This window comes from Zonotrichia leucophrys, chromosome 21, assembly GCF_028769735.1.
Source record: "Zonotrichia leucophrys gambelii isolate GWCS_2022_RI chromosome 21, RI_Zleu_2.0, whole genome shotgun sequence".
Classification (NCBI taxonomy): Eukaryota; Metazoa; Chordata; class Aves; order Passeriformes; family Passerellidae; genus Zonotrichia; species Zonotrichia leucophrys.
This window is the reverse complement of record NC_088190.1, coordinates 2,204,853-2,218,274: the sequence shown is the minus strand read 5'-3', so window position 1 is coordinate 2,218,274 and position 13,422 is coordinate 2,204,853. Positions and strand designations below refer to the sequence as shown.

Sequence of the window (13,422 nt, the reverse complement as noted above, 5' to 3'; positions counted from 1 at the left end):
TTATTTAGGGAAAAGCTGCTTTTATTCTTCCCATCCGAGCCATTTTCACTTCCACTCTTGATTCAGACTTCTAGATTTCTTATAGATACTCTTTAAGATTATTTTCTAATAAAACTATTTAAGAGGGGAAAAAAAGAGCACTTATTTGATGTATGTTATGTAGGAATGTTCCCTTTATTTAGGGAAAAGCTGCTTTTATTCTTCCCATCCAAGCCATTTTCACTTCCACTCTTGACTCAGATACTATTTCTTATAGATTTCCTATAGATACTATTTAAGACTATTTTCTAATAGAACTATTTAGGATGGGAAAAAAAGAGCACTTATTTGATGTATGTTTTGTAGGAATGTTCCCTTTATTTAGGGAAAAGCTGCTTTTATTCTTCCCATCCGAGCCATTTTCACTTCCACTCTTGACTCAGACTTCTAGATTTCTTATAGATACTCTTTAAGACTATTTTCTAATAAAACATAAAATAAATATTAATCAAAATAAACATACATCAAATAAGTGCTCTTTTTTTCCCATCCTAATGAAATATTTAGCACTTATTTGATGTATGTTTTGTAGGAACATTCCCTTTATTTAGGGAAAAGCTGCTTTTATTCTTCCCATCCGAGCCATTTGCACTTCCACTCTTGATTCAGACTTCTGGATTTCTTATAGATACTATTTAAGACTATTTTCTAATAAAACTATTTAAGAGGGGAAAAAAAGAGCACTTATTTGATGTATGTTATGTAGGAACACTCCCTCTTATTTAAATGCCGCCACATTTATCTGTATAAATTAATTCATTATAATTAATAATTGTATTAATATATAATTCTATGGATTAAACAAGTGTGACACTGTACAGAACACAGGCACCAGAGGGAAGCTCTGGGCTCATCTGTTCCTCTGGAAAATCAATGTTTGATCCAGGCTGCTCCAGAGCAGGGCAAGGGCAGCAGGGCCAGAGATCCAGGTGGAGCTGGGCAGAGAGGAGGATTCTGTTCCAGCCTGCAGGAAAGCTTCAATCCTTGGGAAAAGATGATCCAGGCACTGCTGCCAAGGTCAGGAGCTGCTGGGCTGGCCCAGAATTTCCTTGTACACCTCATTTTCCATCAGCTGAAAGCTCCTTTCCACACATGCTCCCACTGGAAAACATTGCTTTTGGAGAACACAGGCTCCAGTCTCTCAGACCACTCTGGCTGCTGATTTGATTGTTCTTTAGAAAAGGATTCTTCATTTGAAACACTTAAAAAGTGTTAAAAGTTAAACCAGAAAAATCTATTGGACAAAATCCAGCTGGCAGAACTCAGAGTGGCCTCCCCACAAGAAGATAAATGCTAAAATGAAATTAAATAAGCAGCAAACAAAATACATAACAATGCTTGGAGTATTTTATTACAGAACTCCTGGTGTTCTTTGCTTCCAGCTTTCCTATCCTATTTAGAAGTCCCCAATGTTTTACCACCATTCAGAACTTGAAATTGCAATTTCCTTGCCAAGTCATATTCAAGAATCTCAGCAGTGGCAGGCCTTGCTGGGATCAGAAGGATTTACTGAAACACCAGCAGGTTTGCAGGATGGAGGTTCCAGGCTGTTGGAAGACATTTATCTGGCAATTCTGGGCAAGTCCAGGGCATATTTTATTACAATAATAAATAGATAATAAATAAATAATAATATATTTTATTACAATAATGAAAGAAGCATCATCAGTATCTGAAACAATGCACAGCTGCACACAGCATCAATTATTCTCACATTTGTGTTAAAAACTTAATTCAAACCATATTCAAGAGCAAGAACATTTTTTGCAGCTTTCCCCCATCAGTACCCTTGTCACAACCTGTTCTATTACAACTCATTTTCTTTGGGCCACTTAACACAATCTGATGTTGATGAATTTATTCACTTGGAATCCGTTTTGTGCTTTTCCTGCTTGATGTAAATGAGGTCATAATTATGATTTTCTAACATTTACAGCTATAATCAAATTGTGAATTCATGACATTATGGTTATATCCATGGCAAATGGCTGAAGTTACCAACAAAAAATTAGAGTTTCACTGCAAGAAGCAGCTGGGCTGGAAAAGCAGGACTCACAAAGATCCAGCAGGAATACAGAAAGCTTTGATTTTGTTCAGCTTGGGTTTTTTTCCTATTTCTGCTCCTCAGCTCTGTCAGTGCAGTGCCACAGAGGGATGCACAGGATCCTGCTGCTGACTCAGCCTTTTGCTGGGTTTCAGCAGTTACAAGAAATCTCCTCAATCCCTCACCCTGCCTGACCACTTGAATTTCCATATCAGGTGCACAATTCTACCTGGTGTTGGGTGAAAAAGAGTTTGGGAATGTTGGTTTAACCTAAGAGCCTCTCCCAACAGTTGTGTAAATGTTTATTTATTTTTTCTGACAAGTTTTTTTTTGTCAAATCCTCACTCAGTGACCTCTGGAGATCATTCTTTATTTCTTTGTCCCTGCTTCCAAACACTCCTTGGCCCCTGTACCTTCAGAGCACTGATCAGCTCCTTCATCTCTGTTTTCCCTGCCAGGAAGATTTCCTCTGCTCCACCATTAGGGAGGTGAAATTTTGGGTGAAGAAAAGGTACAGTGCATGGCTTTGGATTTTAAAACTTGACAATTCACATTGCAAAAAAACCAGGTGATTATTCTTAAGGATAAATGGATAATCCATGAAAACTTTAAAACTTTGCACTCTACATTGCAAGTTGAATAAATGACAATTTTCTGATTATGAGGCATTATAAAAGTGTAACAGCAAACAGGTGCTTGTGAAAACAAAAAAATATCCCAATTCCCCAGGAACACACTCAGGTATGGACATGAAAGTTCTTGTTTTCTTCATACTCCAATTGCAAAATAAACAGCAAATAATCCAGTTTGGATTGTGCACACAGGGACAAAGAATTAGTATTTCTGAGTTAAGAGTTAAATAAGCACTTTCTCAAAATCCCACACTGCTTTGATGTGGGCTAAAGGCTTTTAAGCCTCCTAGGTAGCAGCAGCACAGTGCAGGTAGGGGTTTATATGATTATTCAATATTATTACTGGGCAGCCCAGCTCTCAGGCTCTTTAGGAAGGGCTGAGAATGAGCTGGCCTGCCCAGCAGCAGTGCTGGGAGCTCTGTGCTCCCCCTGTCACAGGGCTGGGCTAGGAAGGCAGCACAGCTCCTCCTCCTCTTCCTCATCCCCCTGTCCCTTCAGCTCTGACCCACAGCCCCACACACCCCTAGGCCTGACTGCTGAATCCCTGACAATGCTGATATTCCCTTCCAAAAATCCCTGGCAGTGGTTACATTTGCTTTGGGGGAAGCAGTTTAGCACAATGATCAAGATTCTCCAGAAAAAAAAGAAAAAAGAGAATTTCAGATCTTTCTTACCGACTTGTTGTTTGAAAGCATGAGTGCAAACCAACTAGGAATGGGTTACTGGATGCCTGTTCAAACACATGTTTCTCTGTCTGTACCCAATCAATATCCTGAAACAGAGGAATTGAACAATCAGAACTCCTGCTGGACAACCCCTGGGGGTATTCCCAGAAAAGCACCTGTGAGCACCACAGTGCTGCTTACACACACTGGCATTGTCTTCAGAAAGGCAAGGACCCCTTAAAATCTGCAGGAAATTATAAAACATTGTAATTCAGTTATAAATTCAGAAGTTATTTAACCATTTATGGAAGGCCTGTACAAAATCTAAGCCATTGTTAATAAAGCACATCTGCAATATTTGATGAAGTGCTCACACTGCTGCATGGAAATAAATTCAGTTCTGACATAAATGATCCCAAAGCTGCTGTAGCAGCTCATGCCAGTAACACAAACAATGTGAATCTCCAGCTTTTAAAAGGTTCAAGTGAACTGAACATCATCTCCTCATCTGAAATTCAAATTTAATTCAATGAAACGACCAAAACCTGCCGAGTTGGTCCAGCCAAAATCATGAAAAGCATCACAGATATCTTTAATCCTTCAACAGGAAGAAGTCCTGAATACCCAGTGCAAAACCACACCATAAAACCAGTTTGCATGATACTGGCACAGTGCTGCAAAACTCAGAGCTGTGATAACAAAGCATTTAAGCTTTATTTCATAGAACCACACCCAATTTAAACATCAGAGCCAGCTGGTTTAGCAGCAGATATTCACCCTTCATGCAATGCTCTGATCACCCTGCAAACACACCAGAACTGTAATTGTTCTAAAAATTCTGCATTTCCCACAGATACTCCCAGCTCCCCAGCCAATCTGGAGACAAATACAAAACTGAAATCAGACCTTCCTGTCAGGGATGGATGCTGACACTGAAGTCTCAGAGGAAACCAAGAACTGTCACCATCCAATTAAAGAAACCTGTCAGGCTTTGTGTGTGGACCCCTGTGAAGATCCATCACCTTGGAGGGGTAAACCTGAGTCCAGATCAAAATCCAGAGCCAAAAATCCAATTCTGAATAAAGCACTAAATATGTGCACTTCTTCTTGGTTTAACTAAATGAGCTTCTCTTTAAGAGCCTTTAAATTAACTCTTCATTAGTGCACTTGGCATTAGGATTATACCAGTGCTTTATAACAAAACTAATCTTAGCAAACCTGAACAGAAGCCCAGGTATTTGATTTCCCTCCATCTCATTTCTCTCCACCAGCAGCCATGCCCTGAAAGCACCAGCTCATTTAAACATGCTGATACTTGCTGTGTAATTGATTTTCTTTCTTTGTGGAACACTTCTAAGGTGAAATTTCCATTACTTGCAATATCTCATGCACTCACAGAATTCACTGAATTTCCTATCAATTCCCAGAATTTCATTATACCTATCTTAGAGAAAAGAAAAACCAATTAGCTCTATCTTCAATGTAATTATGAGAGCCACAATTCCAGAAAGTCTTTCCTCATCTACCTCTGCTTCTCAAACAGCTGCACAACTCTTTAAACAGGACTTGGCTTTGGCTCCCACCTTCCTGGAAAAACACATGCTAAAAAGGAAAACAGTAAATAAACCACACAACAGCCTCATCTGGGTTCATAAAAAGGAAACATCAAATAAATGAGAGAGCCAAAGGATTTTAGGAGAACGAACCCAGCCTCTGGAATAATGACAGAGATGACAGAGCCACTGATTGAAACTACCAACACAAAGAGCACTTAAAATAGTGGTTTGATGGTTTTTTTGCACAAACATCCTACTTTCAAAAAAGTGTATTATAGGAAAATGATGAAAAAAAAACCCCAAAACCTTTCCCTTTTTAATTTTCCCCCCAAACTCATGCACTTGAGCTCTTGTAGTTAAAAAAATCTAAAGGATTTTGAAAATAATGGAGAAATGCAGCAGATTTCTGTGGCAGACAAAAACACAGGGATTTCAAATGGCAGCAGGATAATTTTTGAACTCATGGAGGAAATATTTCAGAATACTGAGTGACTTGCACATAGGCTGTGCCAGCATGAGGGCAAGAACAAAGTTTCAGCTCCTTTACTGACACACAGACAATGCTTTTCCTTGGAAAACACATTTGCTTTCTTTCCAAATTAAATGCACAAAATCCACCCCATTTATCTCATCACTTACAGATTAGCACATCCAGGTTGGAATGTTTAATACATGATTTCTACCAGGACTATTAGTAATTGTTAGTTGTTATTAAAATCAGGGACATCTCTGTCAGATTTCATCCTGATGCTTCATTCAGAGTTGATGACAAACGAGCTCAAAAGTCAGAAAAACTTCTCTGTCTGAAACATGAGCTTCTTGCTCAGCTGAATGGTTTTTGTTAAAGCATGGTAAGTTTTTATAGCATGTAAAAGAATGCAATTAACACAGACTTTTACCTCATCATCATGGACCAGCTCTTTTTTCACGACTTTCATAGCATAGATCTGATCGTTCTTTTTTAACCGAACCAGAAGAACTTTGGCATAACTTCCACGGCCAATAACTCGGATTAAATCAAAGTCCTGGAGCCCAAGCCCCTGAGAAATCTTAATTCCATCCATTCCATCAATGACTGGTTTGAGATCCTGTATAAAAAGAAACAGATGCTAGAAACTGAAGACATTTCCATAGCAAGTAACCATTAAAGCAGAGAGGTCTTTAAGCACTGGACAGAATTTGCTGACTTTGCTTGGCACTGGCACCCAGGGCTGGATGCTGATTGGAACACATTTGTTTAGAAATATTGGGTTTGCTCTTACTCAAAGTTACTGGTTTTTCCAAGGCAGTTGTTCATCCAACTAATCATTTTCATATTCCCTGCTAGAAAGCAGAAGGCAGTGCCTTGAGAAATGAGGTTTATCCAAATTCCTGAAGCCCAGATGTACATTGTATCCTCTGCACAAAGTGAGGAGCATTGTTCAAATTCTGACAGATACAGCACAAATTAATAAAGGCTATCTAAAAATAGGATTAATAAGGAAACACTCATTGCCTAATGAATATACTTGTCTGTGTTCAGCTCACTATAATTTGAATGAAAATTAAGATTTCTAACAGGTTCCTGGGAACACACAGAAGCAGATCTCAATTTCTCAAGTCTCAGAATTCGCAGGAAATATTCCACTATGAAGAATGTTATTTTTAAATTCATTATTTTAAAAAGAGAAATGTTATCATCTTGGCTATTTGCTGGAATGAGATGTGAAAACATGGGACTGAAGATGGAGCAGCTGAAGTGGATGAATGCAGCAGGTACTTGGACTTTCAGGTTTTACCAATCTACCCAAGGCTTTGACACACTTCTGTGGCCTATTTTTATCTGACCTCACACACTGTACTTGCAGACAGATCAGCATTCTGCAGAACTGTGGAAAGTGTTTATATAAAGAATCTTGATCTAGGATTGACTGCTATTAGAAGAGATTGCTCTGAGCTTAAAGATTCCAGACAAAGCTCCCAGAACACCAACTCCTTTCTGTAGGATACCTTAAATCATTTCAGCTCAAAGCCAAGGTGGGACAACCAGAGCAGTGCAATCCAGGACAGCTGAGCAAACAGCACCTCCCAAATTTCAACACAAACCTGAGCACTGATCACAGCCTAAATGAGCAATTATAGTTCTCTGATGTGCTTTTAACTTTTACCCCTCCATTTCTGAATTTCAGATAAAATTCTGTGGCTACATGACTGAAAACAAGGCAGGCAGTCAGGCAGGAGCAGGAGCTACTCGAGTGTGAAAGGAATGGGAGTGACAGGCATTGTAGTGGAGGCAAAGGCAAAAGGTGCAGCCTTGCTCAGAGGGGAACAGCACAACAACCACCAGTGCTGTGCAGAGTGCATCCTATTTATTTTAAACATGCCAGAAGCATTCTCTAAAGAAATATCTTTAAGCCCTTTAGAACTGAAGCATATTCAGATTTTTCAGACTGCTCTAAAGGAATAACATTGTTGATGTGCAGAGATTGAGTCAGATCCTCTACAAAAGACCTGAAAAAAGGCTTTAAGTGTAGGTTATTCTGCTTGTGTTTCCACAGGAGCTGGGCAGAAATGTTTGGGTATTATTTAAATGAATCCTCTCAGAGAGCTGGGCAGTTCATGGGTCACCAGACTGAACCAAGTTCCACAGGAACAGCCTGAGGGTGGCAAAGGGTGAGCATCCATTAGGGACAGCACACAAGGCAATGGCAAAGCCACCATCTGTTGTAAGGACCATAGAAGTCAAACCCTCTGCTAAATCACTGTTATTCCAACAAATGGAAGTGAGAAAACAAAAATGCTAAAAGGTATCTTGGATCATGAGTGGAATGACAACAGCTTAACACACAAGAAATATGAAAAAAAATTCCAATAAAAATGCTTTAAAATTATCAATGTTCAGAAAAAAAAAACCCAGACTTTTGAAAAGAGCAGGAAGCCCAGAACAAATAATCAGCTATTTTATAAAACAGTGAATAATTAGGTTGGACCTGGCGATCTCAAAGGCCTTTTCCAACCTAGTTCATACTCTGATTTGGAGTACATAAATACAAACTGCAAAAATATTTTAAGAACATACCTCAGAGTCATCTTTAATGGTGTCATGTTTCCGGTTTGAAGGAATGTAGGGAACTGGAAAAGAAATCAAAGTTATAGAAGTTATCAAAGCCTTCATTGAAGTAGTTTTAAAAATCAATAAACTGAAAGATATTTAGTAGTTTATGGCCAGGTTTAACATTAAACTATTTTAACATTAAAGCTGTGGCCAGCTTTAAACATTGCTAGACCATATTGACCATATTTTGACCAGGTTGCTTTAAACATTACTGGACCATATTGACCAGTTGACCATATTTTTCCACTTTTGTAAACAGGAATAGGAAGAAATGAGGGCAAGAGGGGTTCTGAAGTCAGAAAGCACTCACTTCCATCAGTGTCCTCTGAAGGGAGATCGGCCTCATCGTTTTTGTCATCTAAGCGAGGTTCCTGGGAAGGCATGACCGAATCCTGCCAAACACAAACAAACAACAAACCCCTGGGCAGGCAGCCCTGGCACTGCCCTGCCTGGAACCCCACGAGATCCTCCCCTCTCCCACCAGGAAAACTGGATTTTGGAGTCTATATATCCAAATATGAACATTCTGTAATGCATGGTAAAACCAGCCCACCAAAACCTCAATGCTGCATTAGCTATTCCCTGCAGCTACAACAGGTGCTTGGCTGTCTGCTAAAAATGAGAGTGGGGTGTTTTACAGCAAAGTTCAACATTTTATTCTACTTAAAGACCTCTGAGTGTTTCACATGGAACTACAACCAAGTGAACACTTCAGCACGATGTTACACACTCCATTTACAGCACTGGCATATTCCTTTCCTGCTTAATAAAAACATGAATTGCTGCTCATTATGCATGAATTAGTGAAGACCACAATAACAGATATTTTATATTGCATTTGGGCCCTGGGCTCACCCCCAAGACAAGCAGGACTATTCCAGGAAGTACAGCAGCATGAAGAAAGTAATTGGCAAAGAATTGGTAATGAGAAGACAAGTCACAGACAATAGCAGCAAAGAAAATCACTGGTTTAAGTCACAAATATGACACAACCACCAGTGAAATACTGGGGATGAATACAGGAAAGGGCTAAAATTGAGATACACAGATGTTTCAATGATTTGATGTTTAAAGCCCAGGAAAGACACCAGCATTGGCAATGGACTGAGGGCCACAGAGAGAACAGTACAGGAGAAACTGAGGTGGCAGGAACAGTAAAGCAATAAGCCTTGCTGAAAAGAGAAGTGCAGAAATTATATATAGAAATATATTAGTACATCCAGGTTGGAATGTTTAATACATGATTTCTACCAAGACTATTAGTTCTATAGTAGAACTATATCATATATAGAAATTAAGAACTAAGGCACCATATATATTACATATAGTGCCTTAGTTCTTAAAACGTTCCCACAGGCTACAAGGAATAACTTCTGAGATTGTCAGTGTCTGTGGGATCTCAGCACCTCAGGACTGAGGTGTCACCGAGAGCACCCTTGGGGGGCTCGGGAGTCCTGGAATGTTCCAGAAGTGTCTGGTGGCTGGACTTTGATCCTACACAGGAGACGACACCTGTATGAGGACAGGAGGGTTTCACCGGGGTGAATGGTGAAGGGATTGGTTAATTAGAGAGTGAAACACAGGGTTTAGGATTTCTGTACAGGGGGGTTTAGAGAAGTAAGATGGAGGAATTGGGGCGTGTCCTGTCCTTCTTCTTCTTCTCTCCTCCATCTTCTGTGGTGATGGTGGCACTTTGGGATTGGTCTTACTAAAAGTGCACCGGGCAATAAGGGTGAAAGGTATTGGGGAAAAATGATAAATATTGTACACGTAACCATGGGTATAAAGATAGGTGACTGCCCGGAGGGCAGCACAGTGTGCTCATGGCTGGCTGCTGAGCAGAGCTCTGTCGGGCCGAGAGAAAATCTTTTAGATAAACAATTAATAAACACAGAGACCGAAAGAAGAACTGAAGCCTCTTCTGGTCCTTTGATACGCGGGCTGCCCCAAGGCCACTCCGGGCCTTTCCAGGCCATCCAAACAGCCGAAAACCGGACAAGTGTCTGATGGAGAGGTCAAATTCAAGCTTGAGCACACTGAAGTCACATCACAAGCTTTCTTTCTCACCTTCTCTCTGCTCACAATCCAAAGGCTTGTCCTCCACACAAACCGGAACCCAAACACTCCCAGGTGTTACAAACCCAGAGCCAGGCCCACATTTCATTACTCAGGACCCATCTACCAAGGGCAGCAGAGGCCAGAGGGGCAGCCCTGAGCCCTGGCCAGAGCACACACTCACCATATGCCTTTTGCAGGTCAGTGGGACAAGGATGTGACAGCGTTTATGGACCAGCAGCTTGCAGTTGATGCACTTGTAGCCTTGCCTTGCGATGCCCCATATCCTTTCACTGCACTGGCCACAGTAAGCTCTCTGCAGGGCACAAAGCTCAGCATCACTTCAGGAGCAATCCCTGCTGCAAAGAGCCCATCCCAGCCACTCACCAGATGTTCAGTAATAATTTTAGAATGTCCAGAATTATAATAATAGCTGAGGGTTATGCTTCACACCCAGAACTCAGCTAAATGCAGTTCTTTTTAAATAAATACCTCAAGCATATGGAGCACATTACAGTGTGACATTAGCAAATCATTTTTAGAGAATAAGTGTATTTAGAATCTCAGGTTTTGACAGAGATCACCCAAACAAAACTGCCAGAAGTTTGTACTACACAATTATGTATAAGAAGCACCCACACTGATTGTGTTGGAGAACACTGGCACAAAATGTTAATAAGACAATGCATAAAAAGTGTTCTACATCTACACCTATACATTTTAACAGTGGTAGAAACTTTGCATAATTAAAACCCATTAATCATGTCTGATATCAAGCCTCTGTGTTACATTGAGCATCAAAAACCTGTGGTGTTTTAACATATGTAAGAAAAGAGCATGTGAGTTAAATCAAAATGAGGGTAAACGAGGAAGCCAGACATCCTGGTGCTGACTTTAACAGGAGAGGATTTTAAATCCTTGTTCCAGTGTATGTTGCTATGGTCACTTCATCCACCCAAAGTGCCAAACAACAATCTGAGATCCTTGCACACCAAGGAGTCACCCAGACCCAGTATAAAATTATTGTTGTATTTTGGCAGCTGTAGAAAACAAGACTTCATTCCATCCCCTCATCTGTGCAGCCAGGAGAAACCCCATCAGGAGAAACCCAGACTGCACTGCCCAGAGGAAAGGAAAACAACCCCAAAACTGCTTGATGAGAGGAAGCCTGGGACATCTATTGGCACCTCTTCCAAAATTCCTGGCCCACCAGACTTCCTTCAGGATCCTTTTATAGGTTTTGCAGCAGTAGTATTGAGACTAAATAAAACCTGTCAGGCCCTAAAGTAGGGGCAGGTCCCAAATTCCACCAGAAATTCAGGTAACCCTTTCATACCTCTCACATGCAGTCAAAGCCATACCAGAGAGTTCACTTTTATGTTATGTTCAACAAGATTAAAGTTTAAATTTTTGCATGTGGTTATTTATCTGAATGATCTGAAAAAAGTTGCAAAAGGTTACTTTGAAACAGGAATGAATCCTTAAGGCAATACTCCAGCCTTCAAAATTCCATCAACACTGAAATTTGGTATTGAATTCAGTAATACCGACATGACCATAATTTCTCATTAATTTATCCATTTTCATGTCACATTTTACAGTTTATGGTAACCTGCTCACTAACTTCAGCTGGATGTGATTTGTGCTCTGGCTATGTATGATGTCATTGCATGCAGCTATAAAGCAGTCTTGTTTAGGATCGTGACATCCTAATGAGGTATCAAAATCTCTGTGTATATTCACTATTTACCTCATTGCAAATAAAACATCATTATCTATAACATCATGGATTATTAATGTGGCAGCATGCATTCATAGTGTTTCAAAGGAAATACGTTATTATGTAGCAAATAAACATTAAAAATATACTTTCATATTATAAATTATTTTATTCCTGTAATACATTATACAAATCCATGTGATAATTCATATATATATTTTTAACATTTTTAGTGATAAAATGCTGAGTTTTAAGGGGCTTTTCCTTCTTTCAGTGCATTTTTGGGGTAGGAAATTTTAGAAAAAACTGTTATTTCAATTATTAGAAAAAATGTCCCTGCAGAATGAAGGAGTTAACTCTTCTGAGTGCCCTCAGTTTTGTGTGGAATTCCCCCAAGTACATTTATATATATGCTGCAATACTTAGGCATAATGGGATAAGTGAAGGAGGTGTCTCAGCCTTAAAGCCACATTCACTTCCTTATGTGGATTAAATCAGGCTCTCCAAACACAGCTGTATTTTAGCTCAATAAAAAACCCTTTTAAAATTCTGGGATCGTGTAGTACCCCAGATACTAAACAGTTAAAGCTCACATCAGCAGCTGGAACTTTTATGGATGGCAAAGTGTTCTGAAGGTAAAAGATTTTGCTAACAAGCAACCAAAATCACAGGAGTGGAGAGAGGAGAAGCTGCTCCGAGGATCTATCAGCTCAAACAGTCACACAGCATTTTAGACTTTAAAAAGAAATAATTTCCACCAATCCTGCATTAACTCAAATTCAAACACTGCCAAGTTTTGCCTGCTCGTTACGACTCCAATAACACCGCAGAGCCCGAAATGTCACATCAACAAGCATCCTGCTTTTCCTTTCTTCCCAACACTCCAACACACAAACAGCACAGACTGAGGCAAACAATGAGCACAGAACATGAGCAAACCCCAACGTTTCATGCAACAGTACTCACTCTGTTAAAACGTTTGGCCTGAAACAAATGCCCATTGACTCGGTACAGCTTCCTCCATCTTCGGGCTCCCCGGCGGTAGATGGATTCTAGGCAAGAAAGCAGAAAGGTGTAAAGCAGCAGCATGGCAGCCCAGCAGCACCACACACAGCAGGGGAAGCAAGTTGTGACTCAGAACAAGCTTGCTTTCCTAAATATCAACGCACAGCCACAATCCCTGGGGATTTGGATTTTTTAAGGCGGCCGTGAGTGACGGCCGGGGCAGGATGTGCTCTCAGCGCTGCCTCTCCCTTCCCTCCAGCCCTGTCTCCTTTCCCTCACATGATCATAATCCCGTTACAGCTCCGTGCTCTGGCTCAGGTGAGAGGGACAGAGCTGTTAAAGGAGCAGCTCCTGGGGAAATGGCGCTGCTGCTCTGCCCTGGCACCTTCCATGGCCACGCACAAAGGATGGCTGGTGCTGATAGCGGGAGGGTTTGGTACTGATAACACCTCACCCGTGCAACATTCAACATGCTCCAAGTCTGCAGAGTTACAGCATTTGACTTCATTTTTACCTTGACAGTAAATATTTCTTTTGTTCAGGCAGGTCAAGTGCAGGTCTATGATTATTTTTAATCTATTCCAAATGATTTGTTACATTTAATCTGTTTAA

General features: G+C 40.4%; 1 protein-coding gene across 3 annotated transcripts in view; it reads right to left on the bottom strand.

Moving 5' to 3' along the window:
* The window catches only part of PRKCZ (protein kinase C zeta), a 45,578-nt gene that overhangs the window by 11,517 nt on the left and 20,639 nt on the right, over nucleotides 1–13,422 (bottom strand). For all 3 annotated transcript variants that reach the window (XM_064730402.1, XM_064730404.1, XM_064730403.1), the window contains 6 exons: nucleotides 12,772–12,857; nucleotides 10,270–10,401; nucleotides 8,341–8,422; nucleotides 7,995–8,047; nucleotides 5,836–6,024; nucleotides 3,390–3,487 (listed from right to left, as the gene is read on the bottom strand). In XM_064730402.1, coding sequence (XP_064586472.1) covers nucleotides 3,390–3,487; nucleotides 5,836–6,024; nucleotides 7,995–8,047; nucleotides 8,341–8,422; nucleotides 10,270–10,401; nucleotides 12,772–12,857 — 640 coding nt within the window. The remainder of the gene's footprint in view (nucleotides 1–3,389; nucleotides 3,488–5,835; nucleotides 6,025–7,994; nucleotides 8,048–8,340; nucleotides 8,423–10,269; nucleotides 10,402–12,771; nucleotides 12,858–13,422) is intronic.